The 27,872-nt window shown below is 37.1% G+C and overlaps 3 protein-coding genes across 9 annotated transcripts in view; 2 read left to right on the top strand and 1 right to left on the bottom strand.

The window, feature by feature from the left end:
• LOC105831887 (histone demethylase UTY) overlaps positions 1-7,117 on the top strand; it is a 71,625-nt gene extending 64,508 nt beyond the window's left edge. For 2 of the 3 annotated variants that reach the window (XM_036287235.1, XM_036287234.1), the window contains exons 12-13: positions 57-650; positions 818-7,114. In XM_036287235.1, the coding sequence (XP_036143128.1) occupies positions 57-650; positions 818-1,072 (849 nt within the window). In that variant the 3' untranslated portion in view covers positions 1,073-7,114. Of the gene's footprint in view, positions 1-56; positions 651-817 lie in introns of all 3 variants that reach the window. The other variant, XM_036287236.1, reaches the window with a different exon arrangement.
• Positions 7,118-7,960: 843 nt separating this feature from the next.
• Positions 7,961-19,760, bottom strand: LOC105831878 (adenylyl cyclase 78C). Of its 4 annotated transcripts, none has more exons than XM_036287238.1 (20): positions 19,609-19,760; positions 18,053-18,795; positions 17,325-17,581; positions 17,064-17,221; positions 16,456-16,645; positions 15,625-15,809; positions 15,227-15,425; positions 13,956-14,114; positions 13,495-13,724; positions 12,965-13,101; positions 12,395-12,713; positions 11,987-12,193; positions 11,753-11,850; positions 10,977-11,501; positions 10,406-10,768; positions 9,908-10,145; positions 9,703-9,829; positions 9,485-9,591; positions 8,838-9,098; positions 8,384-8,602 (listed from the first exon to the last, which is right to left on the bottom strand). In XM_036287238.1, the coding sequence occupies exons 2-20, from the start codon at positions 18,109-18,111 to the stop codon at positions 8,384-8,386; spliced, it is 4,038 nt and encodes a 1,345-aa protein (XP_036143131.1). In that variant the 5' UTR covers positions 18,112-18,795; positions 19,609-19,760. The 4 variants fall into 4 exon arrangements, with proteins under 4 accessions (XP_012527774.2, XP_036143131.1, XP_012527776.2 ...); XM_012672322.3 differs by having other exon boundaries at positions 18,053-18,101; XM_012672321.3 differs by having other exon boundaries at positions 18,053-18,211; positions 19,609-19,759.
• Positions 19,761-20,904: 1,144 nt separating this feature from the next.
• Positions 20,905-25,080, top strand: LOC105831879 (thiamine transporter 2). Of its 2 annotated transcripts, none has more exons than XM_012672325.3 (7): positions 20,905-21,111; positions 21,586-21,776; positions 21,859-22,243; positions 22,436-22,858; positions 23,694-23,886; positions 23,967-24,102; positions 24,178-25,080. In XM_012672325.3, the coding sequence occupies exons 2-7, from the start codon at positions 21,654-21,656 to the stop codon at positions 24,358-24,360; spliced, it is 1,443 nt and encodes a 480-aa protein (XP_012527779.1). In that variant the 5' UTR covers positions 20,905-21,111; positions 21,586-21,653; the 3' UTR covers positions 24,361-25,080. The 2 variants fall into 2 exon arrangements, with proteins under 2 accessions (XP_012527779.1, XP_012527778.1); XM_012672324.3 differs by having other exon boundaries at positions 20,920-20,993.
• Positions 25,081-27,872: the final 2,792 nt, after the last annotated feature.

Here is a 27,872-nt window from a genome sequence, read left to right as displayed (position 1 = left end):
TATTCAAATAGTACTGGTAATGTGTTGTGATTTAATTTGTATAATCGTTCTCACAGGTACCTGGTAGCAGAACACCTGGACATCAAGAGAACAATAACTTTTGTTCTATTAATATTAACATTGGACCAGGTGACTGCGAATGGTTTGCAGTACCAGACGCGTATTGGGGCGTAATATGCTCGCTTTGTGAGCGCAATGGCATCAGTTACTTGCACGGCAGTTGGTGGCCGAATCTAGATGATTTGTACGAGGAAAATATTCCAGTATACAGGTTCCATCAGCGACCGGGCGATCTCGTATGGGTGAATGCGGGTTGTGTGCATTGGGTACAGGCGGTCGGCTGGTGCAACAATATTGCATGGAACGTTGGTCCTCTCACTGCCAGGCAGTATCAGCTCGCGATCGAGCGCTATGAATGGAATAAGCTACAGGCATTCAAATCGATTGTGCCGATGGTGCATTTATCGTGGAACTTGGCGCGTAATATCAAGGTGTCGGATCCACGACTATTCGAGCTGATCAAGAACTGTCTTCTACGAACGATGAGACAGTGTTGCTTAATACTGGAGTTTGTGAAGAACAAGGACGTGGAAGTGCGGTTCCATGGGCGTGGCAAGAACGAGGCTTCGCACTACTGCGGCCAGTGCGAAGTATGTTTCGTTTCCTACGTTAATGATCTTAAAAATTAGCATTTTGTTTGACTTTGATTGTAAATGGCACTTTCTCTTGGTTTTGATATTTTTTAGATATATTTTTCATACTTACACATGTTTTAATGAATTTATTATACTTAAAAAAGTGTTATTTTTTTTTGCAGATTGAGGTGTTCAATATTCTGTTTATTCGCGAACAGGAAAAGCGTCACGTGGTGCATTGTATGGATTGCGCGCGCAAGCAATCTCCTTCATTAGAGGGATTCGTCTGCTTGGAGGAATATCGAATGCGCGACTTGATGGACGTTTACGATGGATTCACTTTGTACATGCCACTAGCCACTAGCACCGCTACCACCATCTCTTCCTTGTCAACAGTTCCAACGATGTTACAGGCACAAACGAGCCAGTCCTCCTGAGGTTACATGCAACACATATACCTGGACTTCCTGAGCACGCTGCAGCAGTAGTGATTACTACCATCCGGGAAATGCGAATTCTTTCCGGATGGTAATGATCGCTGTTGTTAGTGTTAGTCCTTGTGTCAACGTGAGACGAGAAGACAATTCGTACGATAAGCATTATCCATGTACCTGAGAGCTACGCGAAAAGAGGCGGGACCGGCTCCTTGAGAGCTCCTCGTAGGCGACCGTCCGCAAATATATAAGGATAAGATAAGGTAAATGCATGACAGTAATTTCTCTCGAAATATTCGATCTTAGAAAAATATATTCCAAGAGAGAGAACTATTGAAAATTATTATATCGTAAAAGTGCATTTTCTATTGTAAACTTGCTTTAGAATGTGTTCCGTTAATTACGTCTTTCTTCCTCTAACAACAATATTTTCAGAGATATTAATTTGTCATGCTTTACCTTATTTCCTGTACATGTATATATTTATATACACATACGTATGCATACATGCATATGCATATTATACTTATGTATATTTTTATCTCAATTTGTGACGGCAGCCTTTTCAGTATGCGCTTTAATCTACACCTGACTATTTAAATTCGCTGTTAGGAACGTGATTATTGCGACAAAGCTTTGTGAGCCGATCCCAAGAGGAGAGACTAAATGTGAAAGGAGTGGTCCTCGGTAGACGCGAAAATCGATTTGCGCTACTTGCGACTCGCTCGCTTGCTCGTTAGTTAGCCCTGTTTGTACAAATCTATAACTCGCTTATCTATAAAAAAAAAGTATCACCGTCGCTAGATTATTTCCTGTAAATACGCGACGGTGATTACGTTTTTTTTTTATATAGCTCTCGGGTATTGGCTAGAGAAGACTGTCTGATTAATAAAGGACGTAATAGCGCAATGATCGGCCCGTGGCATCGTCATGCGATCGTTTCCGTTTTAGCGCGCTTGACATTTTCTTTTACCGGATTCGACCAAGTTTTTCTTTATCATCATTTATTTATTGTTGTAGTTAACCATCATTGTAATTCGTGACTTAGAAATTGTAAATCTTTAGTTGTTAAATTGCATCGCGGGGAGCGTGTTTTTCTTTTCATCGTGGTAATCTAATGTTAAAATTTTTTTTTATTTTTGAATGATTAGTCCGGAGTGTAAGACCATGCGTAATACGTTTTCACTGCCACTTATGAAACCGTTGAGATAAAGTGAGATTTCGCTCTGTGTTAAGGATCATGTAAGAAAGAGGACGCAAAGTCGCCCACATCGTTAATTAATCATTGTTAGAAAAAAATACGTATAAAGGCATATTACTGCCTTGCGTGACACTGCTCAAATTATTTGTACATTTTTGTATGCAAATCAATCATGAGATGATCAGGACTAAAGAAAAAAGAAATTAGTAAGTGTCTCTAGAGTGTAGCATGATCTCTACTGCCAACCATGCATATTTCCTGTTAAATGAAACGATCAATTATTAAAATTTAAGTGTTGCATTAAATTAAATTCCCATAAGGGGATGGAAATTTAATATCTAGGACGATTATCGATTGTTCGTTCAAATAAATCTCTATAGAGATTAAAATAAAAATGAAGGGTTAAAAGTAAACGGACTCTGAGGAATGGAAATACGGCGGATATAAGAGACCCATGTCTATATCTCGGGATTAAAAATAAAATCTTAAATTTCAATCAATTGTAATTTCTCATGTGTGATGTCGACTACACGTCTTATGAGATATGTAATATTTTTGTTTCTTGTAAAAATGATATTCCTACGGTAAGGAGTTGTACGCGCGTGCACTATGATTTTTTGTTAGCAAAATTTTCGTGCTCTAGCGAAAGAAAAGTGCTCGCAGGGCGATGATACGCGGCAATGAAAAAAGAAGAGAGGGCGGAAAGGGGAGAGAATAGAGACACACCGTAGAAAAGAAAGAGAGCTTCTTGTTCATCAGGTTAACTGTACTTTAAGACAAATGTACCTTCACTCACAGTCTCGTCAATTGATCACGGCGTTCACAGCCGACGTAACGTGCCAGAGTTACGCTTATCTTATCGCCATCCTGTACATTAGCAGCTCGATTCGAGGAACTTGAGGATTAAGAGTAGTATCTTTTTACCGTTGTTAAACTAATATTGTACAAAACGCAATCAGCCGGAATAATTCAGACACCTGGCCTGTTACTGTAACTACACTAAGGTCGAAAAACGAAAGAAATTACGTCACTGCGTTTACCTGCAAGTGTTCCTCTATTAAAAATGGATTTACTTTTAATTCTCAATTCCTCGACCCCCGTCCCAAGCGAACTGTGCACGAGAGGGGGAGGGGGGAGAGGTAAAAAAAGAAGAAAAGTAGTTAGCTCTTTGCGTTACGAAAAAGAATCACCCGTAAAAGAAGCGATGTATTTTTGAATATCTAGAAGCGCTAGTTCCATCGAATCAGTAGTTTTGAGAAATTAAACGAAAGCGAAAAGGAGGATCGCCGCGTTTCTCCTCTTATTTTCTACATGATTGTACTCTAGACAAGTCATAAATGCCTATAACGTTTGTCGGATCAACTTATCGACGCTTCCTGCTAATTTTGAGTACTCTTCAGAACAATATACGTAGATTCAGGTATTGTATAGGAAAAATTGTCGCAAAACTGTCCTGGAAGTATTCTTGGCCTGTTAAATTTTGTCAAGCAGTAAAGTCGCGAGTACTTTTAAGGATAGTGTGGTGAGGAAAGGTTGAATACCTCGCTCTGTTTTGGATCTAGATAGTATCACTGGGACACGAGTTTTCGTGGCAATCATTTAACGTCTGCTATCAATTCAAGGTAATCCCAAGATATATAGGTAAAAGAAAAATATATAAGATAGCTAAACTCTATTATCACGTGACAAGATGTCCAACTAGACTTTCCATTGCATGACGAATCGACTGATCTTGCTCGATCAAAGAACAAACTCTTTAAAGGGCAGACTTTAGTTGAGGTAGAAGATTCTTGAAAAATTTCTAAAGGATTTCTAACAAAATTCTCGAGAGATTAATTACATGTCAACTTCCAAAGGGGAGGGGGGATCAAGAAATTAATTACGTGTCACATGTTCACTCAACGAGAGATCTCGACTGATCTGCGGTAAGCTCGAAGAAGGAAACTTTTGTGAAAGCATCTTTTCAATGCATTTGACTCGATTCTTGTCGCGGTATCCAGAAGTTTTAAAGAAAGCTTTAAAGGAGTATGGAAATCTTTCTATAATAACAAAGCTATTTTTATTCGTTTGGACTTGCTCAAAAAGTTTCAATAAGGCAAGCTACAAAAATGTCCTGTCAATGTTGAGATGTCGGAACATATTTTTTTTAAAGATGATCTTTTAAAGATGCGGATGACCGTGCAAATTCCGATGCGATTTCAAAGTATTCGAGCGAATGTTAAGGCATTTATGACATAATTAGCGTACAGCAATGACGATCACGCGCGACGCTTCGGGACGAAATAGTAGAGAAAAGGAAAATAAAATATACGAGCCGTATCGAGAGACGGCAGGATATAATCCACCTTCGTCAAGGGGAGGAGGGGGGGGTGTGAATAACTTTGTTTCTCGTACATTGTAAATCGTATATACAAGCATGCTAATATGATCTCAACTTTGCACGATGTCGGTGGGGAGAGAAGTGATCGATATATTATTTTTCCACCGGCAGCCGTAAGTTCCGAACTGATTTGACACCTATCGATTAACGCTACTTCGTAAATTATATATATATATACATATATATATATATATATATATACATATTATAAATATATAAATATATATTTAAGGTAAAAGATAAGGATAATAGGCAAATTCACAAGTAGAAAGCTCACGCGAGTTTCTTCGTAATTAGAGGAGCGAGATCGGTCGTTTGTGCCACGATCGCGAATCGTGCGCGCGTTTGTTCGATATTTTCGTAAATTAAAACGGTAAATCATGTGTAATGTAACGCGAGAAAACATGCGTGCGATTCTGATCTTTCCAGGTTCGAAAATAAGCCTTTCAATCGTAATCCCCTTTGTAAAAGCTTCAGATAGAGTTTCTGCTCGCGTGCGAGTACATCCTTGTATGTAGAAATGAAAGGGGAATTTTCGAAGGGAAGGCATTCAGATGCGTACACACAAATTTGAGCGTTCTTGATAAACGCGCACACAAAAGTAAAGACCATCGTTAATCCTCCACGGACCGCGACGTTAGTACACACCTACAATCGCGATTTTTATAGAGAAAAAGGAATTAATTCGGTCATTCCTTTTGAATAATTTCCGTGGAGGATTAAGTCGGTCGAAGGGGGGGGGGGGGCAAAGGAGAAAGAATGTATAAGGGCATATTTTCGCTATAAACTACTACTATTACTATTATTATTACTGCTACTACTATTACTACTACTACTACTTCTAATTTAAGTTGTACACCTTGCAAAAGAGATCGTGCAGACCAGATGAGAATTTATTTTTGGTCCGAGAAATAATATAGCGAGGTAATATTTTTTTCTCATCAATCCAGCCGTACATACATAAATCTGTATAAAAGAGCCATAGCGTTTATTATACATACATACATACATACATATATATATAACGAATCGTTGTAGCTAGCAATCGTATATACATGTGTGTGTGTGTAGCTTTTGGAAAAGAGACACGGCTGAACGCACTACGTCGCTGTAAGCTATGTATTTCTTAACGAGAACAACAACGTGAAAACGTTCACTGCCAAATTGTGATAAATGTGAGAGATCCCACCTTTAAGCCAGGAGCGTTTTCTTGACTTCTGATCGCATTGACCAATCGTTTTCGCGTCCCATCCGACTCTCTGTTTTTCCATAATCTCCACTACAACAGTTTATCCCCTCCCCTCGTGTTATAATAATAATAATAATAATAATAAATAATAAATAATAAATAGTTACCGCGGCATCCAATCCGATCATAGTCATCTATTTTTCCTTAAATGAAGCTAGACTGTAATCTAGACGAGGAAAGGAATGAAGAAGTTAGTCTCGACCAATGCAGCTAGAAACGAAGGAAACCGCTCCCCTATTTTAAGCGCCACGATTTAAAGGCCGTATTTTAAAGCGACAGACAGATATTGTAGATCGAAGCGATATTTTTAAATACGGGGCACGTTTTACCTGTCGGGAAAGAAAGGTAGTGGAAAGAGGCGAAAAATAAAAGAGAAGAAAGAAAGCATCATCCGGACCGCCTTTTAGCGCTCTTCTAATTGTATGTTCATTACGTGTACAGTGCCTTTGTATCTTAAATGAGACAAGTCCCCCCTTCGTCTCTCAGAGAAAGCAATCGACTTACGACTCGCAAAATTTTCCGAGCGTTCTCGACAAGAAATTATCTTTTACAATTGGTTAAGAAAGGCCGTGTTCGTGTAAATTAGAACAGATATAGTTTAAAATAGGAATTGATAAAATTTAAAGATTCCTCATTATATTTTATTGGTATATATATATATACATATATATTTAATTTAAAAAAATTTTATATAATTTTATCCTGAAAAGAAAGAAAAAATCATGATTGGATCAAGAAAGTATAATTTTTCTTTTTAATACGCAACATGTTCAATACTTCAATGTTTATAATATGCATTTCTCTGTAAATATAATTTGTCTATGAAATTTTTTTTTTCGGAGAATGCGAAATTTTGCTGATGATAATCGGTTAACAGTAAGCGAAACAAATGCGTGATCTGAGGGAAAGGGAGGCGCGCAGTCCTTCCTACGTGTCGTGACGTTCTTCTGACTAGGTTCATAATTGTAATGAATTGTCTAATGATTAATATGTAAAATTAGATTAATTATTCGAGTATGTTGTAAAAGTGTACAGTTCAAGCTCGCCAATCGAATCGGTCGAGAAGATGCGGTGGCCCCTAGAGATCGCGCTGCGGCGGCCACTTTGTAGCTAGCCTTATTATGATTATCATTATTGCCATTATTATCATGGATTATTATTACGATTATAAATATTGTGTTTACCGTAATGTGTAATATACGAGGTTACACAAAGGCAGGAGACGTTGTGCATTTTTTCCTCCACCTGTCAGATTACTAATAATGTCTTTTACAGTAAACATATACATATATTGTAATCCTATTCTATGATACATATATATTATAATGCTATTCTATGATACAATTAGTAATTGTCAACTTTGTTACATTCACGGTATCATTTTTTTTTTCTTTTTGAAAAGTAGCCGAGTGTCGAAATTATTTTGACAAACCAAAAAGCTTGTGATTAACCCGTTAACACCCAAGCGGACACATTTTTAACATAATTTTCAGCGACTTTATTTGCAATGTTAAAGGTGTATAAACAATTTAAACAGTATTCTTTCTTATGTGAAATTTTACGCTCTTTCAGAATCTATCGTCAAAATTTGTGTAAAATGAAGTCCAAAAAAGTTATGGTGACTTTTAAGTACAAAAATGCGAAAAAAATCACAAACTTTTTTCAATATTTTTTTTCACATCGATATAATATGACACTCCAACTCTTTTTGCAACCATCGGTGCACAAAAGAGAAGTGCTTTAAGTGTATATTTTTCAAAATTGTCAAAATTGTCTTTTTCATTGAAAAATGGCGGCTAAATCGCAAAAATTTACGAATTGTATTTTTTCCACAATAATTCATAAATTTCGGACAACAGCTTATTATCACTGAAAATAATGGGATTGATATTCGCAGTTTATTTTTGATCAAGTACACAAGTTTTAATATGGCGGATTCAGTATGGCGACCAAAAAGGTATAAAAATCGTCAATTTTTCTACATTTTTCCTAAATTTCTCCATAAATTGTTTCTCAAAAACTGTTTTAGGCATTAATGGGTTAATAGAAAAAAATAGAAAATTTAAATTTAAAAAATGTAACTCGTATTTATATAAGATTATTTATTAGTGCTATATATGTACATTCAATATTTTGTGGCAAGATGACACGGAAATGAAATTGGACAAAACTCCTTTTCAAGACCTGAATATCTGCTCAATTATTTGTCGCGCTTGTCTGTCAGATTGGTGTCAAAATTTATCGCTTTTTCTATTAATATCTGTTATTTTACTATCAGTATACTATATATTCTCCTTTATTTAAAAAGACAATTAGAACAATTCTTTCTAAATGACATATATGTGCATCAAAGACTCTTGACGATCAAAAATATAAGTCTGCACAATTTTTTGTTCCCAACCATTAGACCTTTACACCAATCTGGCAGTGTTCACACCAATCTTGACCAAGTTAAACAGAATACTACTTTCAGAGAATCTCAATCTACGTTCTTCGCATCGCCTGCTTTCTCATTTGTTTACGACGTGCCTGGACCACACCATAAACCACCGCGGCAAGACTGCGACAGGTGCTCCTGTGCCTAGGGGTGCCTTCCTGTTGCAGGGTGGCTTTACCCAACACAAAGTACGTTTCCATTGTGCCCTTCCCCTTCACCTCGATTAACCCGCGTTTCTGCGTCTGATAACCTCTCGATTCCAGAAACTGCTCGTAACAATGAATGGATAAATTAGCGCAATTTTCTATTTTATTTTTTTAAAGAATAAAATATAAAATCGAAGAAAAAGTATGTGGATATGTACTGATTGCATGAAAATATTAATAAGATGTCGCCTTGCCGCCTCCAAAGAAAATGAAAAAAATTAACAATTTGCATACGAAACTGAAGATTACTTTTTTTTTAAATCACTATTATTGCTACAATTATTATTATTATTACCCTAGCGATGTCGTGCGGCACTTGTATCTTGCCCATCACTCCGGTGGAATCCATCCTGGAAGCCTCGTTCACGGTGTTGCCCCATATGTCGAAGACTGGTTTTCGAGCCCCGATTACGCCGCCTACGAGAGGCCCACAGCTTATACCCACTCGCAAATCGAAGTTATTAAACGAGTGAACATTCACGTCCTCGAGACGATGGCGCATGGCCACTGCGTAGTCTACCAGCCTGCACAAGTGCTCCATATCGTCGCTTTTATCCTGCGAAATTTTATTCTTGTAGCATATTTTATCCATATTTTTAAATATTTTAATACATAATATGCATTATATCGATATATTATATCAAAAGATAAACTTTATTTTCAATAATGAGAATTCTATAATTACTGAAAATACCTTCAATTTTAGATTTTATATATAGACAGATATTTTAGACTTCAATTTTTTTTCTTTAAAAATGTTCATGTATTGTATATTTTTATAATTAAATTTTAAAATATTGAAATATCGGTAAGCACGCTTAGATTTTTTCATTGAAAAGAGCAAAGCAGTCGAATTTTTAATAAAAAGTACATCCGATGATTTTACATCATTCTGTATATCTCATTGAACCAAAATATATTATTATATATTATTGTTATTACAGTTTGGCTGGGATTTAGACCCGACGCGGCCATATAAGTGGCGCCGACCGTCTTTATCTTCTCGATGCAATGAAATGGCGTCTCGTCCAACAACTCATCGAAATCGGCTGTGTATTGCAAGTAACAAAGTTTAGTAGGATTGAATTCAATATTAAAAAGTGGTGAAAATATGAAAAGAATATACGTCAATATCATAAAGCTAGTTTAACGACAGATACCGATAATCTCGTTAAGCAAGCGAATGCATTCCATTCCCTTGTTCACGTCCTCGGAATAGAATTCCGTGAAGTTTGGCACGCTGGCGAACATCACGCCGACCTTGTCCCGCGATTGCGAGTAGAGTTCCTGCAACATTGACGAAAAGATATTAATAATAGCATGGCGCATTTATATTTATTAAATGAAATAAGATCGAGGCCCTACTTCCGGCGCGCGCTCCGCCGTGAGAAAGTGATGCGCCACGTGGTCCGGCAGGATGTTCTTCAGGAGTTGCATATTATTATGCCGCGACTCGATCATGTCGCTTAACTCTCTCTCGGCCTGCTGCTTCCACAGAAAGTTCAGACGCGACGTCACCTCCACCAATCTGCCATGGTATGTCACCATCACGAGGAAGACTGTCAAAAAGGTCAGCATCTGGGCCGGTAGAGATATTGCCGATCTGGAAGAAATATTAAGAGCAAATGAAGGATGAGACACGAGAAATTTTCTGATCATTATTAAGTCAAAAACTCAAAAAGACTTTGTCACATATTTCTAGTCATTTTCGACATAAAAGCAATGCAATATCGTTTTCGCTGTTATTTGTGGATCAATATATTAAATTTAATTTTTTGTAACAATTAAATGTTTTGTCAAGAAAGCTAAAAAAAATGGTAAGCTCTTCAATATTTTATTCGCATTTAGATTTGATCGACTTACGCATTTTTTTCTTTTTCGGTGAACATATCTTTGCACACGACGAGTATTAACACCGCATACACCAGAACGATTGCTGCGGCTAACGCAGTCTTTACCAAGTAGTACAGTTTCAGGGCTGAAGCGAGCGCGATCAGGCACAGGATCCATGTAAACACTATATACTCCGGCCGAATGCAGCCAACCACCTCAAAGTTATTGAAACCTAAATTTCTCAGAGCGTAGCGTTTCGAGCGGATTTGAGTCTTCCCGTCGGCGACGGAGAGGAGACTATTTTTTTTAGAATCCCCCTCGGCGTCGCGTTGATGCGCGACTCGCCTATAATGCCGACTTCCGATTTCCGGCTTTCCGTAATGCTGCTCGTACCTGCGATAATATTAAGCATTCGTCAGAAAGTTACAATCAATAATTTTCCTTATTTTATATACTTATAATTCATTTATAAAATAAATTTTGCATAATTTTCTGTAATTGTCTTTACGACAACGCGGGGTTTCCAAATTTGTTGATATCGCAATTGATAAAATATAATCAATATTAATTTCTTCCTTAATTTAATGCCCACGAAATACACCTGTAGAATCTGAAGAACTCCCGCCTGCTCCTTCCGGGTGCCCTGTCGTTCACCACCCGTGTCAGCTTCAGCTCGATATTGCTGGAGCCCGTCTCCAGAGTATTGTTCTCCGTCGAGGGAACGGTCTTCCCTCCCTCGGTGGACTCGTCACTCAGAGCAGCCTCTAGGAACGTAAGGACAAAGTGATCCAGGTTCGACTTCGACGTGGTCGCCGTCAACTTCTCTTGTACTGGAAGCGGCGCTGGCTCGAATGTCGTCGGTTCCTGTTGTTGCTCGAGCACCATTGCTTCTTTGTACCGACGTACCGCAATGGGGCACGTCAGCACGCCGATGATGGACGTCAACATCATCAGACTGATAACACCGCAGATGAAGATGGTGCGGTGCTTCTTGTTGTGCACCAGCATGGACGACGTGTGCTGCATATACGTCGGCATGCTCTTGAACTCCTCCGCCATCACTAGGATCGAGGACGCCACCAGGATCACCGTTGTCACCAGCAACGAGATTAGAAGAATCATGCAACTGCAAGATTGATAAAAATTGAAATAAAATTATTAATTTATGCCTACACGTAACATTTTTAGTTTATTATGAGAAGAAAGAAAATTAAATTCTTAAACTTACTTCAGAAGAAAAAATACGGATGCAACATATGGGATTTTAGTTAAATGTTTTAGATAATGAACACTTGAAGAAGTTGAAATTTAAAGAAATTATAAATTTTATTTGTAGCAAAATTAATTGACTATATAAGTTTGCTTATGTGTACTCACTCATACGAGATTATGGCTTGACAGACGGCAATAAAAAGCCATATGACAAAGCAGCACATCATATTGGATTTGAACATGTCTTCTCGCAACTGGTCGAACTAAAGAACAAAATGAAGAAAAAAAAATGAAGAACAAATTTTAATCTTAATGAATTACTTAAATTTGTGGGTATATCTTCTTTTTCAGACAAGTCCAGGATTCTAAAAATAATAATATCAGCGAAAACGATTTTACCTTGGATTCCAGGCTCTCATCGTTATAACGTAAAGTCCATGTATTTATGTTCGCCGATCTCATACGTTTGTTGCTGGCGGTCTCGATAGCGTTTTTCTTTTTTTCATCGGATGTCGTCAAGGTCGCTTTGCTGCTCGGTTTGGCTGGTTGGCCGTTCTCATCCTCTAGCTCGGACTCCAAGTTACTCACCGACGTAGCTGTATTCAGCTACGTTTACGAAACAAATAAATAAAGTAAATAATATTTATCACTAATGTTATAATGTTAATTTATTATGTTGAATTAATAATGATCCATATGGTGGCATTAATATTAATTCAATTAATAATTTAACTAATTTATTATTCATGAATGTATTGTATTAATACATTTGTACATATTAATACATATCGATATTTTAATGCTCACATTTTCAAATGGAATTTCAGGCGTCCAGTCAACCCCGATATCATCGTCCACGGAGCCCGGGGGCGCGTTGCTATTCACGGCATGGGGATTGTTCACTTTGAAGCTCTTCTTGTTCTTGTTTGCGGCCAGCTCTTCCTCCGTCCAGACCTTCGGCTTCGACGACTGTCTTCGTCTGGACTTGAGCGGCTCTAGCTGCTTGATGAGATACGTCACGACATTACGGTCCTTCAGATAATTATCTCGTTCGCAACCGTAGCCGGGCTCCACCTCGTATACATCGTTCAGGCACTTGAGCGTGTCAGCGGAAATGTGTACCCTCCTGTAATGAGACGAATTTTCCGTTTCGCATGCAAATTTTGTAAGTCGAGGGCTTCAATAACCGGACTTTGGAGCTTAAATGCCTTCAAAAATTGTGAATCTATGTATTTTCTCGAAGAAGACCGGAGAGCTAAGAATTCAAAAATAGATTAGCAGTTAATAAATGTTATTATATAACATTTTGTAATCATTCATGCGATAATATTAATTGTTTCATAAGTAATGTGAGCTTTGTGAATTTCTGTTTTATACCCCGGTATTCCTCCGCTCTCGAGATGATTCGCGAGCGTCACGTCGTACGACCACACGTCGAATTGCCACTTTCGCAAGCCCAAGACTCCACACAGTACGGATCCACTGTGAATTCCTATCCTCATGTTCAAATCCACCTGCATCAGACAGGAAGAGATGAGAGAAAGATAAAATTAAACATGTTTAAAGTATAATACATTTTAATAATTTAAACTCTTGATTGTTCAAGTGTAAAATAAGAAAAAAAAAAAACGTTTACGAGAATCTTGGATATAATATCACGTATTCGTATGTTACAAATATATTTTCAACTTCATAAACTGCGCGCTGAACACAATCTTGAAAAGCAAATCATAAATTGAAGCTGGAAACAACATTATAAATAATATTAATTTTTAATTAATAATAATGCTAACAAATCTTAAAAAAAGAAACTGTAAAGAACTAAGGTACGGGGAATACATAGTTTCAAAGGTGCTTCAGAAATTTTTCTTATCCGAAAAGTGCTTGCACGTCAGAATTTCGAGTACCTTCGTGGTGAACCTAACGTCTCGTATGGCCTTTATCATATGCAGGCCCATCTCGACGCAGCAGTGAGCGTGATCGCTCCTGGCGATCGGCAGGCCGGAGATGCAGTAGTAACAGTCGCCGAGTAGCTTTATGCGCAGACAATGATTCTCCGCCGAGAGCCTGTCAAAACGGGCGAAGAGATCGTTCAGAACCTTCACCAGCTCCTGGGCGCTGCACTGACTCGCCAAAGCTTCGAAAACAATCATCGTCAGCGTATGAATCGTCGTATCAACGTCTCTCTTTATAATTTTTATAATTTTCGCATTTCACACACACGCACACATATATAATTAATTTAATTTAAACAACATTGCGTTCCTTATAATTTTTATATATTTTATTTTTCGCATACATATTTATAAATTTATGAAATTAAACGAAATTCTCCTTTGTACGTATTCTAAACTGAAACGCAGCGTACCCGTGAATCCCTTGATGTCGGCGAACAGGATGCTGACGTTCTCATAACGGTGTATGTATATCCGGTGGAACTGATTCGGCGTGAACGATATCGTCCCACCACGTTCCGTCTCGCGGGCAATGTCGCGGATCATTTCCTTAGCGACAAAGTCGGGCAGCACTTTAACGGGATTAATTATTGATTATCTTTTCATAACACGCGTATCGATGTGGCGATGAAATGTAAAAATGTGGAGCCGAGGCTCCACGGAAAATTCTTGGCCGATTCAGAGTAGGTTTACTTAACGAGATAGCCATTTCTTTCGTACGCTTCGCGTTAGTATCTTTTGTAACTAATTCTCTTAAATATTAAAGAGAACCGTGTCTAAGCGAAATCCACTTGAATCTGAAAAGTGTTCGCTTCTGAAATTCAACGCCTCGCGATTTTGCCAGCTTAGAATGTAGCTTAAGCTCGTAGCCTGTTACAAGCCTCGCGATGTTAATTCCGGCATCAGCTTACAGAAAACAAACAATCCTACCGGCGCTACGGGAGCGAATGATAGTGGGTCAAAGGTGATATTTATGTAATCCAGCGTAATGTATCCCGCCGGCGAGTGTATTTTCGTAGCGCGGCCGCTACGAAGAGCGACGGCGGATCGATATATCGGGTGGGATCGGCGACGTAACACGCAAAAGGCTATTGGAAAAACGTGCGTCCAACCGGCGCAATCGGCCGAGAGAGTGTCTAGTGACCCTTTTTGACTTGCTCGGCCGAGCAAGTTACACGGACGAGCGGCGGCGAGAGCTACCCGCGCCGCGTGTTACGATAAATATGCATATAAATACCCAGCCTAGTTACGACCCCCGCGGCGACGACGCCTCGCGTCGTCGTCTTCCCTCTTGGAAAACTGCGAGAGGAGCTCTCTCTCAAAGATTCCCTCCCAGTTTCACGCAGCCGAGGATACACACTCTCCCTTTAATCTATTGAAGAAACTATAAATCTCGTTTCTTTAAGCTTCGGCTAAAGGCACGAGGCAAACGTCGGTCGGTCTAAAAATCAGTTCTCGCGCCCTGCGAGCCTCGCGACTAATTCTATACTTCAACTACTTTCAGCCAAAGAAAAAAAAAAGTCACACTTACTCCGTGTAGGATTTGACTTAAGCACTTTTATTTCCGAAGCACTCTCGACCTTACGTCCAAGGTGTTTTAGATTAATATTAAAATCGTTAGACGGACAGGTGTTCAAGGTGGAAGAGATATAAAATGGGGGATAGTCTAAAATTCTTTTTTCACCTGAGAGCAACAGCTTTTCCTGCCGATTGTTCTCGTTCTGCGTGCGCTGCCGCGTCTCTGTGGAACGATGGGTCTCCAGGAAGGCCTGCCGTTGTCCCCGGTCCGTCAGGTACTTGGTGTACATGCCGGCCAGGTTCACGGCCAAGTACAGCAGCACGTTCGTCGTCAGCATGCGGACGATGCACAAGGCGTCTCGCAGCTGCGAGAGAGAGAGAGAGAGATTCAGGATCATTTAAAGGGCTCCAAAGCGACGATTAGAGCTAAACCAAATAAGTACTTATAATCGAGGAAATTAAGGGTTCGAGTCGATCAAACTCGAAATTTAATGGGCTGAATAAATCTCTTTAGTTGGAGATTTTGAAATGGAAATTTTTAAGGTCTACGGCATGTCTTCTCACATATGTGGAGTCCTGCAACAGACTTATGCCGGCCAGCACCATGTGCGTTAGCGCCGTTCCGTAGCCGGCGAGGACGCACCATCGCAGCGGCAGCGGCAGCATCGCGTAGGGCGCGTACACGACGAAGAGTATGTACCACATGAGCCGCTGCTGCGTGATGAAATTCAAACCAGCACCTATAAAACCTGCAAACGAGATACGCCACGAAAATGCGGCATTACTTGCCGGGCATTCGGCATTCTCTTCACGCCGATGCACAGCGCGCTCGCTCGATCGAGACCAGGAATTGTCTGGAGTAATTTGGTGATATCGTTTGAAAGATTATTTTTGCGCGCGGAATCCACATTTTTGGAGCCCGTTGAAATTGGTCTCTGTCTCCGCTTTGTTCCACGCTCCGGTGAACGTCCGTTCGATTTCAGCTGGCCAGCAGAGCAAGGCGCCATTCGATTCAAAACCGCGGAATCGATACAACGAAGCACCGATGGCCGGCGAAGCTATTAAAATGATGTAAAAGTTTTGTCGTCCCCGTCAGCTGAAGTTGTGAACAAAGTTACCAAGTTCCAAAGTAATTTTTATGCTCAAAATTGAAATAAAATAATCCGTTATTGGCCTCGATACATTTTTTCTACGGGAAAAGGATCAACAATTCCTCTCTCTCTCTCTCTCTCTCTCTCTCTCTTCAATCAATAATTTTGTTTACGAAATCGAACTTCATGGAGAATTCTTCGCGCCAGCCTGATATTCCCAAATTCGAGTAATTAAATATAATTCCATTGAGTTATAATTATGAGTTAATTATCGATAGGTCAGAACGAGTCGCGTGGGCCTCACCTTGAGAGTTTATTAATAACCAAGTGAATATCGAGGCCCAGTACAGGTAATTGTTAGAAAAGCAACGCCACCAGCCGAGCACGCAGATCAGCAGATTCGCCGCCATGCAACACGCGGCCCATGACAAGCCCTCGATGAGCCCTCCGTTATTCGGGTCCCGTTGCCAGAGCCAGATCGCCGTTAACGTGATCTACGTTAAAACAACGCGATAAACATTTGTTCGATCACATATTTCACCAGAAAGCGCATTTACGAAATTCAAATCTCCTTCGGTGAAGATACATAAGATACAATTTTATTGTACGCAATTTTGCAATTCGTTCGACGTTGTGAAATAATGAAATTTGGGTTAGAATCTAGTCATGTCTTCATTGAAAATGTATTTTTAATATATAAAAGTTTGAGAAATATTCGTTTAGTCTACGGGAGGTGCAAAGTCGTAATTTCTTACGGGATCAAGACTGTAATTTAGCTGGACGATTTTTTAAGGTTCAAGATAAAAGATGGAAATCTATCCGGTAATCCTACATGATCTTATTGTTGGTTAATATCGTTATATCCTACATTAATTCTAATAAAAGTCGAGTTGTTTTTTTCGTGTCGCTCACCTTCAGGCTGAGGTCCACGATGTTCAACATAATCAGAGACTTCTGTCTCTGCCGATTCGAGTAGAGAAGGTAGGACGTCTCCAGTTGCTTATTGTGAAAACTGTTGGTCAACGAGGGCAGGAATATTCCCTTGTACAACGTTCCCTTCTTAAAGATATCTAAAAAAACCACACGGTCGCGCATATACTTCCGGCCCCTATCTCTCCCCGCGCGTTTTTACATCGTAACTAAACGGGAACGCATATCCCGGGGGATTCGTACCGCGTTGTGCCTGTGCCTCCTCATCGGCTGCGGTCTGCTCCGCCGCGGAGATAGCTTCCGGTTCCGTTTTCGCGCCCTCGGCATTCTCATCGGTCTCCTCGTCGACGTCCTTCGTTCCGGCAGCGATTTCCGGATCCGGTCCCCCGTTAGACTTCCGTTGGTCCTCCCACGCCGCCAGTCCCTCCCGGCCCAGCCTCTCGGATGTCAGTTTCTTCACCGCCTTGATCCATAACTGTTTCCTCGGCGAAATGCTCGACCTGGCCCACGATTATCGCGCGTATAGTGTATCGATTCGCCGATGATTTTAATGTAAGAAATAATACGCAACTGGATTTGATCGATAGCATCGTATAGTGTGAAATTTGCTTGGGGCAGGGAGATATTTTGTACTCTGCTCTTGTTTCGTAATTGCATAATTCAAGAAAACTATCCCTCGAGACTTTGAAGAAATACTTATAACTGGCTGGAAATCTTATAATAATAAGTACAAAGAAAAACACAAAAAAATGTGCGAACCAAACCCAGCGAGAAACGATAATGAATTCGACATCAATTCGATGTACTATTTCTCACTGGGAAGGGCAGTTTTGTGAGTAGCGAATTATTGGGTCGCCACGTAAAATAAAGATTTGCTTTTACGTAAATAATTTTCACGTAAATTTCACACTCCGTGAGAGAGACGGGGGGGGGGGAGCGGGGGAGGTCGACTAAGCGAGTTGGCTACTCACTCGTTGATGCCCGTGACATCGCTGTCCAGCATCATGCTCCAGGTCTGTTCTGTAATCATTATCTCCCCGATGATCCGCGGATCACGACTGACCGCTCACGTTGTGATCGTCAATAAGGCAACAAGTGCCTTAGCGTCATCCGGCATTGTTCACGGACACCTTGAATGAGAACTGACTTGCGAAGAAGCGACGATTTATTCGCACCACGGCGACGTTGCGGGGCGAACGTCGTTTTCACGAGACGGTAACTCTTTTTCTCCAAGGCAAGAGAGAGAGACCGGCCGATCCGCGATCGCGATCGCGCTCGACGGCGGTCGATCGACTTCAACGAGATCCGGCCTGACACTTTAGCTTCACGATCGGCGGGATGCGAGAGGCGTCTGATCGAAGTGTCATGTCTTTTCCTTTCTCCTCACGGCGTATCGGGTCGTGACGAAAACGCCTCCACGGGGACGCCTACGTACTTTTTTTTTTTTTCCCCAACACTTTCAAGTGTCCCTTTAACGGCTCTAAGTGTTATCAGCTTCTTCAATGATATTGAAACGAAAACGCGACCCCTTGCGACATACGAGGCCTGACGAAGAAGAAATGGCATCGAAAACCGGACTAATTTAGAATTGCAGACATTGTTAGATAAATTATTACTTCATTTTTCTGTAATCACTCGATAATAATCACTCGATGCGTGCCTGCGTGTGTGCGTGCGTCTGCGCGCGTGCGCGAACTCGTTTGTGTGTGTTGTTCTGTACAATAATATATTATAAATACGTATATAAACATAGAAGAAATTGTATTCTCAACTCGAGGATAAAATTTCCCTCTTATCTTTATAGTAATCTCTTCTAAAATAGACAAAAAGATTTGCAAAAAGATTTTCTTAACTTCAGAAAGAATTCTGACGTCTGAAGGATATGGATTAAAGGTAAAGAGGACTTGCAAAGTTATATAAGTTCACTTATTTCAAAAACAATGTTTTTTATAAAGAACTTATATAATGTATAAAAAGTTATAAATAAATAACATTGAGATAAAATTCTGTCAGCAGAAAACAGTATGAATTTAATGTTTAGATAATTAAGAATTGATTAATTACATAACAGTTTTAATTCTTAATCATTTTCAGCGATAATTTTGTGATTTTTTTTCTTTTTCATCAGTCATCTCGTATTTTTGAAAACGAAATATTCATTTTTGGTTACAGCTTCACCATTTTCGTCACGACTCGACGCGTCTTTGAACGAAGTATTCAATCGCGATATGACAAATAGATGAAAAAGAAGTATGATACTTGATTTATCGAAATTGCAATACTAAAAAGTCGTAATCATAATTTTCATTTTCATATTTTAATTAATTGAAAAAATATAAATTTCGTATCTCTAATCTGTTAACTTTTATTTGCGTTGCAATTTTATTTGCGTTCCAATGAACGAGATATCGTTAGGAAGTAATTTGTAATAAAATAAATGTCGTACATTTGTATAAGTGAAAGATTTTTTTGTATTGAAATTTCAACGAAAGAGTGTGCTTTTTAAATATGATAGCAAGTAGTTTACCTTAATCGTGAATCCTTGGCAAAGGGAACAACGACTTCTTCCTGCCACGTTCTGGCATCGAGTCCGAAGAGTTGCGGAAGAACTCGAAAATCGCGCGCGCTCCTTGACAAGCCGACAAGCGGAATCTACGGGATACCTATAAAGTTCAAGTTTCTGCATCCCCTATCGTTCTCGGCTCATCCCCCCTTGCTGAATCCGGCGATCCGGAGAAGGGGCGCGATCATCGATGTAACCGATACTTTAGAACAACACTGCTATCATTATACTATTAAGAGAAATGCCTTCTTGTATAACAAATTTTTAATAATCAAAATTTGTTTTCTGTCAGGAATAACATGAAAAGTCCATCTGATTTACCATTGATGCATCGCACTATTAATACTATTGATAAATAAAAAATGTACTTAATTGGTTAAGATTATATTATTTAAAAATAGAAGTCTGTATTAATATCACAATTGAGTTATACTGCTGAAAAATAATGTCTGATTTATTATCGATAAGTTCTATAATTTCAGTTTTGAAACAGAAACAGTGGCGGCTCGTAGCGGATTTTATTGAAATTAAAAATACTTTTGTCATTGGGATATACTATTGAAGAATTAAAAAAAAAAGAAAAAAGCTGATACAATTCCAAATAAAGTATAAGATTATATTAATAAAAAATTATGTATATTAATTTTCTTGAAATATAAAAGTAAGTGTATTAGCTGTAACTTATCCGGAAAGAAAAAAAGACGGGAGATTAAATATAATACTGTTTTTATAAAAAATATTTTTATTAAAAAATTCAAGATTAATTAAATATTTCCATAATATAAAAATTCAGAATTTAAAATGTAGATTAAAAACAAATTAAATTTTATGAACATTATCAACATTTAATTTTGCAAAAATAAAATCGTTGATAAATTATCAACTCTAGATAAAAAAAGAAAAACTAACACAAGTAGCCGTACCTCATTTTTTAATTTTTATTTTATTTTAATTTTAAATCTTGTGTATGTAACTTAAAAAATTTTATTTTTAAAATTTTGAGAACTTTTATAATTTTATTTTTAGAATAAACTTTCTAACATGGAAAGAAAAGAGAGAAAAATCAACGGTGCAAGAAAATTGACTACAAAGAATACACTTGTGACACATACAATTGATTCGATTCAAGTAAAAAACAATCGATTTACAGATAAATCGATATTTTCAGAATCAGTATATAATCGATTCTATATCTTTAAAAAACTCGATAATAAAAGTATCGATATACACATATATATAGAGTTTCGATATATATCGATTAAGAATCGGACATTATTACTCCGAGCAGAAGCCGCAGAAGGCAGTAACGGTCACAGCACAGCGTGGAGCAGTGTACAGGACTTTTAAAAGTAAGGTTAAATGCCGTGTAGTGAGAAAATATGCGAAACATTCAATTGCAACAGATATTATGATACTTAAATACATTAATAAAACATATATATTATATAACTAAACAGATGTATCAAGGTAACGTAGAAAATAATTGATTAAAAACGAAATTAAAATAAAATCTAAAAGTGTTAAATAAAATAAAATGTATTTTACCTTATTTCGTGTGTGTGTATTAAATGTTTCATTAGAAAGCTATTATCTATTAGAGAGAAATGTATTAAAAATTATGTGTGCATTTTATTTTTGTTTAATATTGTTGTGCCGCCGTTAATAATCTGAACCTCGGTATCATTATCTTAGCAACGAAATTCGAGTTTCCAAGCAACATTTTTTATTCGATATACATTCTGACTCGATCTTCTTCAATACACCATTTAATTAAAAGTAATTCTATTATTTAATTCAATTGATTGAGAAGGTAATTTCGGCGATCTAAGAAACACAACAAATATAATTAATATTTGCATATGTATATTTATATATTTGTATATGTAAATGTGATTAAATTTAAATAAATTAATGTGTATCTCTTTTTTTCTTTTTTTGCAGATGTACATTGAGGATTTTTTACATTTATTGAGGTAAAATTCACAACGGACAAAACTTCATAGAACAGAATGCATTGGATCAAAATTTCGTGCATCTTGTGCATGTTTGGATGCTTCAAGGATTTCAGACCTTCTGAATCATTTGTGACCGATTACTTGACTGGGCCATGGAAGAATTTTACAGCTGATGAAGTTAGTTTTCAGAACATTGAATGATTCTATGTTCCATTTATATTAATTAAATGATATCATTAACAATATGTTCAATCGTCAGGTGAATCAACAAATCTATCCTGTGTCCACGTACAGTTATCTGGCGACGTTGATACTTGTCTTCTTAATCACCGACTTTGTCAGATATAAGCCTATCATTGTATTATGCGGTGCCTCCGGCATTGTTACGTTTCTCATGATAATACTCGGACAGACTGTGATAGTATTCCAGATATTAGAATTCTTTTACGGACTGTTTATGTCCACGGAAGTAGCCTATTATACCTACATATACGCCAAAGTTGACAAGAAGCACTATCAGGAGGTGACGGGACATACTAAAGCGGCCGCGCTGTTTGGCCGTAGCATGTCAGGCCTTGTAGCGCAGTTAACAGCTTCCTTCAACTTGCTGAACTATCATCAGCTCAATTTTATAACTCTTTCAGGTACGCAAGATAAGATAACTTGACACGTATACACGTGTAAAATAAAACGTTCAAACTGTTGTGACTTAATCATAATTTACATATAAAATTTTACATGCAGTATGTGCAAATATTACAATAGCATCAATTGATACAATTAATAACTTTTTTCACATATCATACAAAATACTTGTAACATAATTTGTTTTCCAGCCAATACTTTTGCGACAATCTGGGCGCTCTTTCTGCCTCCCGTAAAGCAATCGATATACTTCCATCGCGCCAGCGTGTCCGACGTGGAGCAAGAAAAAGGAACGCTCGATTACCAGTTGCAGCATTCGAGCGACCCGCGAGGATCACCGTCGAGAAGCGACCGCGACGAATCGAGACGTCGCAGATACGCAGCGTCAGGCGCACCGTTGCTACGCAAAATCAAGGACGCGTATGCGTTACTGTGGAAACATTTCGTGCAAGCTTATACCAATTATCGCGTGGCCAAATGGTCGATCTGGTGGGCGCTGGCCACCTGCGGCTACCTGCAGGTCATCAGCTACATTCAGCTGCTGTGGCAGACCGCGGTCGAGCCGGGCGACATGATCTACAACGGCGCCGTGGATTTCGTCTACGCAATCGTGGGTAGGCATTTTGCTACTTGAACAAAACTTGTTCATGTTCTGTAAAAGCTGCTCTACAACAATGCACATTCTTTGTACATTCGTTTCCACCAATGCAGATTAGGATTAATCTTGGTTTAACCTTTTTTTTTATTTTCTCCTAAAAAGTTCTGAAAATAAGAAAAACTGCGACGGATTAACGTTAATTTACATTGAGTGATCTTCAAGTCAAAATAAGAAATCAGAACAATATGGGATCAATTCTAAACGTAATTAATGCCAAGTAAATCGCGCAACCTTCTTGAATATTTTCATCAAATTTTATGCGTTACATAATTTTATTTTGCGTAATTTAAATATTATCGCAATACAGATAACACTTGCAGTTGCAGACTTAACACTATCTGTTGAGAACGAGTAATTTGATTCTCTCTAATCTAGAATAAGGAGACACCGACGAGATAAGCTTAATAGAGATGACTGATAACATTACACGTCCAAGCAATAAACAGACCTTGCTAGATAATCTTTACCTTTATCACGAACTAAGCTATAAATGTACTATAAATAAAAATATATTTGTGCAAATTGCACAAGAGAGATATTGTGTTTTGTGAGACCATCTTATTTGGGTCTAAATTAAAAAATGCTACTTAATGTAATCTGAGCACAATTACTTGTCAATTAAACGCAGATCAGATGTGCGAGATTAGATACGCTTGACATTTTTATCCATAAATTAATTAAAAGTTAATTAAAACTGATCGAAAAAACGCAGAAGTGCGATTGGGGGAATTAATTAAATAAAATTATGTAAAAGAGTTTTGATATTTCAAATATATTTTTTGCTTTCACAGGTGCAACGACTGTATTTTGTGTAGGAAGGATACAGTTAAACTGGTCCCTATTAGGAGACGTGACACTATCTGTTTTTTCGCTCCTAGAAGGTGGTATACTAGTGGGATGCTCTTACAGCTACAACATTTGGCTCCTGTATGCCGGCTACATCATATTCGGCGTGATTTACCACACCATGGTCACTGTTGCAAGGTAAACTCGCAATTAGCAACGCGATTTATCGGGAGATTCTCGATTCAGGGCTCAAAGAGCGTTTTCTTTTTTGTTTGCAGCTTCGAGGTCGCCAAGAGTATATCCGAGGATAGCTACGGGCTTGTGTTCGGAATTAACACATTCGTCGCGTTATTAGCGCAGAGTCTACTGACGTTCGTGGTTGTCAACACGCTCTTGCTAAATATCAGGGAGCAGGTAAAACGACACGTTGAAAATGCGTCGAGGTCGGGTATCTTCTCAAGTAACGTTCGGAAACTGTTCGCATTTCAGTTTTTCATCTACGGCAGCTACTTTCTGGTCCTGGCGGTGGTGTACATTGCGATGGGCACCATTAATGCCGTGCAGCATTATCGAAGCGGCGCGAGCTTCCACGTGTGGGTCGGTAATAAATGTCCAATCGCGAGTGATGCGCATAGCATTGAACCATCCAAGTCCGAACACAACGGCAGTTAATACAGACATATCGTAGTTCAACTTATAGCTCAAATAATATACGGGTGTTTGATCATCGAATTAGTTTATGCCACGACTATCGTTTTTGTAAGACAGTTTTATTGTTATGTAGACCACTTTATGTTATTTTCACAATGTATCGTTCCTAAGAATTTTATACATCGAGATTTATTGGTATTGTACACACAGTATACGAGCAGTATTAAATTGCTAGAGTGTTAGCTTGGATTTTTCTATAAAAATCTAAGTACTTTGTATTGATGACAAAATCTTTTTTTTTTTAATTTTGTTTTGATTACAATAATTTTGTGAACACGTTTGAAAAAAAGATTTGAGACCTTTTTGAGAAGGGAAGTGTTTTAAAATCAAATATTTTAATATTTCAATGTCTAATTTTATTTGAATTTTAATTTGTCAGTCTAGTATTATGATGGCGAATAATAGTTAAACTAGGGCTAAATGGCCCATACTGACTCAAATATTATAAATTCGATCTTAAATACTTTTTATAAATTAGAAGGTTAATTTTATATTTAATGAAATGTTGTAACAATAACAGACGACTTATGTTTGGGCTCTACGGTTAAACATGATCAAATTTCAAAAACTGAAGATTTTTTAAGTTTTGTCCTTTTTTTGATTAATAGAGGACAAAAAATTTAGATGGCAAAAATCGGAATGTTAGTCCTGAAATCAATTGTAAAGAAAAAAAACAAGAAAGTATACTCTTAAGAGGATTCAAGTAAAAAAATACATTTATATAATTATACGATTTATATGTTCAAAAAAAAAACACTTAAGATTGAATTTCCAGTATTTTGAACATTGTCAGTAATTAGGCCATTTTTCCTATTTATATCAATACGATCTGATTGCATTTCTTTACTTAATTATTTAAACTAGTTTCTTATAAATAATAATGTAAATAAGTGAAAAGAGATCATATTTAGGCGAAAGCAGGTCTTGGTGCCTAATAATATTTTTACAATTTCCAGTTTACGCAAATAATAATATACTTACGAAGCAACTATTTCAGAAAATTATCTTGAAATATATTTTTAAGTGTTTAAATATTTTGTTGAATAAAAACCTGTTATCTAAATGAAATGAATTATGTTCTTAAAAATCTGTTCTCATATATTTTCTCATTCTTATTATTTTAACTAAATAATAGTTTATGTAAAGCAAATGATTTTAAAGATACAAGATATTTTGATCAAAAATTAATTAATAAAGCTGTTATTAGATATTGAGATAATACTCACTTTATCAAATTTATAATCTTCGATTAAGATATTTAAATATTATAAATTTATAATCTATAAATATTTGGACAAAACTTATAATCTTTAAATAAAACAGAAATCTATATATTCTCTAATTGAAACTTATCATCAATAAACTTGATATCGCGCAAAATCAACAAGAGTTATTAATTAGATATCGATTTAATTGATTTAATAAATGCAATACATTAAAGATTGAATAATTTCTTAATTAAGTAATAAATTTATTAATTAAATTGTTATCATGCTATATTTGTTAATGAAATTTTTATCAGTTAAATTAAGTAAAAATTGTTATATCAGGGTCAACAATTATAAATTAGCTCTATTTTTACACAATCTTATTGCAGAAAAAAATTCGTCTGTTTTACCGACATTTTTTATTTTAACTAATCTTTTAATTGGCTTTATAGAATCGCAAAACTCTTTTACAGATTTAAAGTACGCACCAAAATCTAGTGACGTACGATCGATTTAATATCAAAAACAAAAAAAATTTCATTTTTGGTAGAGCTGTCACTTAATGGCAATATTTGCTTAGCATATAGGCTGCGTTTCGATATTCACTGCCAGTACTGAAAATCTATAGTTTACGTCACATACACTGTAGAATTTTAGTACTGACAGTGAATATCGAAACGCAGCCAAAATCTACGATATATTTGTACAAAATGGAATCGTACTTCTCCAGAGATAACGCATAGCAACAATATCGTGCAATTGAAACTGAGATTAAAAGTCTAGAAAAAGATTAGTTTTTATATTATAAAATAAATTTTTATAACTGCAAATTCGGATATAGGTTAGAAAAAGAACACCCTGAAAAACATTTTGTTTCTTCTCGGTATAAAATCCACTTCATATGATGATATTAATACGTGTATTTTAAATTAGGAAAAGAATTTCCGAATCTATAAAAGAAATACATACGAAATCTTGTTAATGATATGCACGAATGACTACATTATCGACTCTGATTATGTTTGACGGGCACTTTAGCATCCCCTTAAGTCTCTTAATCATTACCCAGCAAACACAAAGTTACATGTAACGTGCCTGTTAGTTATAATTTCCCACTCAACAATGTAATTGTAATATAACACGTGTGTTATATTACAATTACATTGTTGAGTGAGAAATTATAACTAACAGGCACGTTACATGTAACTTTGTGTTTGCTGGGTATTAATAATTTTCAATTAGTAGATAAATTGACTGACTTAAAACTTCATGACAATTTGGTTTGTTGAGATAACTTGAGTCCCCTACGTGTGATAATTATTTTGCTTTGACCTTTGTTTCGTTGTATAACAAATGCAGTGAGTCGATTATTGCTCATAAATGCGTTCGAGTGGGCAATTCTTGATCCGCACATGTTGCACACGATATTTTTTGTTACCTGTGCGTCGAAGTCTGGTCCTTGAGTGTGAATTGACAGGTGAGAAAAGGACCATTTTCGGTGCATAGGTAGCGAAAAGCATATTACTATTTATCTTCATTTTTATACGAACAAGTAAGAAGCGCATATCGGCTCTGAGCGCCAGATAGATGAGAACTTATTCATTAATTTCAATCTATTCTCCTGCGAAAACTATTTGTCGGACGTATTTTTGCTAAAAAAAGAAGTTTATTTTAGTGAAGTATCATGTCTTATATTTTGAATACGCGAGTTTTCAGACACTTTGTACATGGATTTTTATCAAGAGATATCTGTAAAAACACTGTAATGCACTAAAGAAATGGGCCGAAAAAAGAGATCAAAACGTTTGCAAAATAAACTTTAAATAGATTACAACTTTCAATTATCAAAAATAGTGTTTGACTTTTATTTGCACATTCTTCTATGTAAAATTTTTATAAATTAGAATTAAAAAAATGTTATTTATTAATAAAATGTTTTATTATTAATTACAAATTGTTTTAAATTAAATTATTCTATTCATTGATTTTTTAATTTTGACTGAATTTTTGTCGTTATTTAAAGTGGATAAGGTGTCTGATGTGTCAACATTTTCTTCGGGTTTTTCCAAAGCTCTTTTACGCCACTAGTATTTTACACTATATTCAATTTCCATAAATTAACGATTTCTCTCCATTCATCCTTTTCCAATAACGATAAGAATTGTGCTTTATAACAAATAAAACGTTAACGCTGATTCGACTGGGATTTTCCCAAATCCGTGTCAAAGTGCATACAACACACGTACAAATAAAAATGTCTACGTA

Source organism: Monomorium pharaonis, chromosome 5, assembly GCF_013373865.1.
Source record: "Monomorium pharaonis isolate MP-MQ-018 chromosome 5, ASM1337386v2, whole genome shotgun sequence".
Lineage (NCBI taxonomy): Eukaryota > Metazoa > Arthropoda > Insecta > Hymenoptera > Formicidae > Monomorium > Monomorium pharaonis.
This window is presented reverse-complemented; position numbering and strand designations above follow the sequence as displayed.

Bases quoted from the DNA above. Each gene is read 5' to 3' on its own strand.
- LOC105831878 (XM_036287238.1), bottom strand. From the start codon at position 18,111: ATGATTACAGAACAGACCTGGAGCATGATGCTGGACAGCGATGTCACG. The intron at 15,426-15,624 runs GTGAGAAGACAT...TCTCTCTCGCAG, and splicing joins TGTTGCAGGACTCCACATAT to CTGCGAGACGCCTTGTGCAT. The intron at 14,115-15,226 runs GTGAAAAAAGAA...ATCCCGTTAAAG, and splicing joins GGAAAAGCTGTTGCTCTCAG to TGCTGCCCGACTTTGTCGCT.
- LOC105831879 (XM_012672325.3), top strand. From the start codon at position 21,654: ATGCATTGGATCAAAATTTCGTGCATCTTGTGCATGTTTGGATGCTTC. The intron at 22,244-22,435 runs GTACGCAAGATA...TTTGTTTTCCAG, and splicing joins CAATTTTATAACTCTTTCAG to CCAATACTTTTGCGACAATC. The intron at 23,887-23,966 runs GTAAACTCGCAA...TTTTGTTTGCAG, and splicing joins ACCATGGTCACTGTTGCAAG to CTTCGAGGTCGCCAAGAGTA.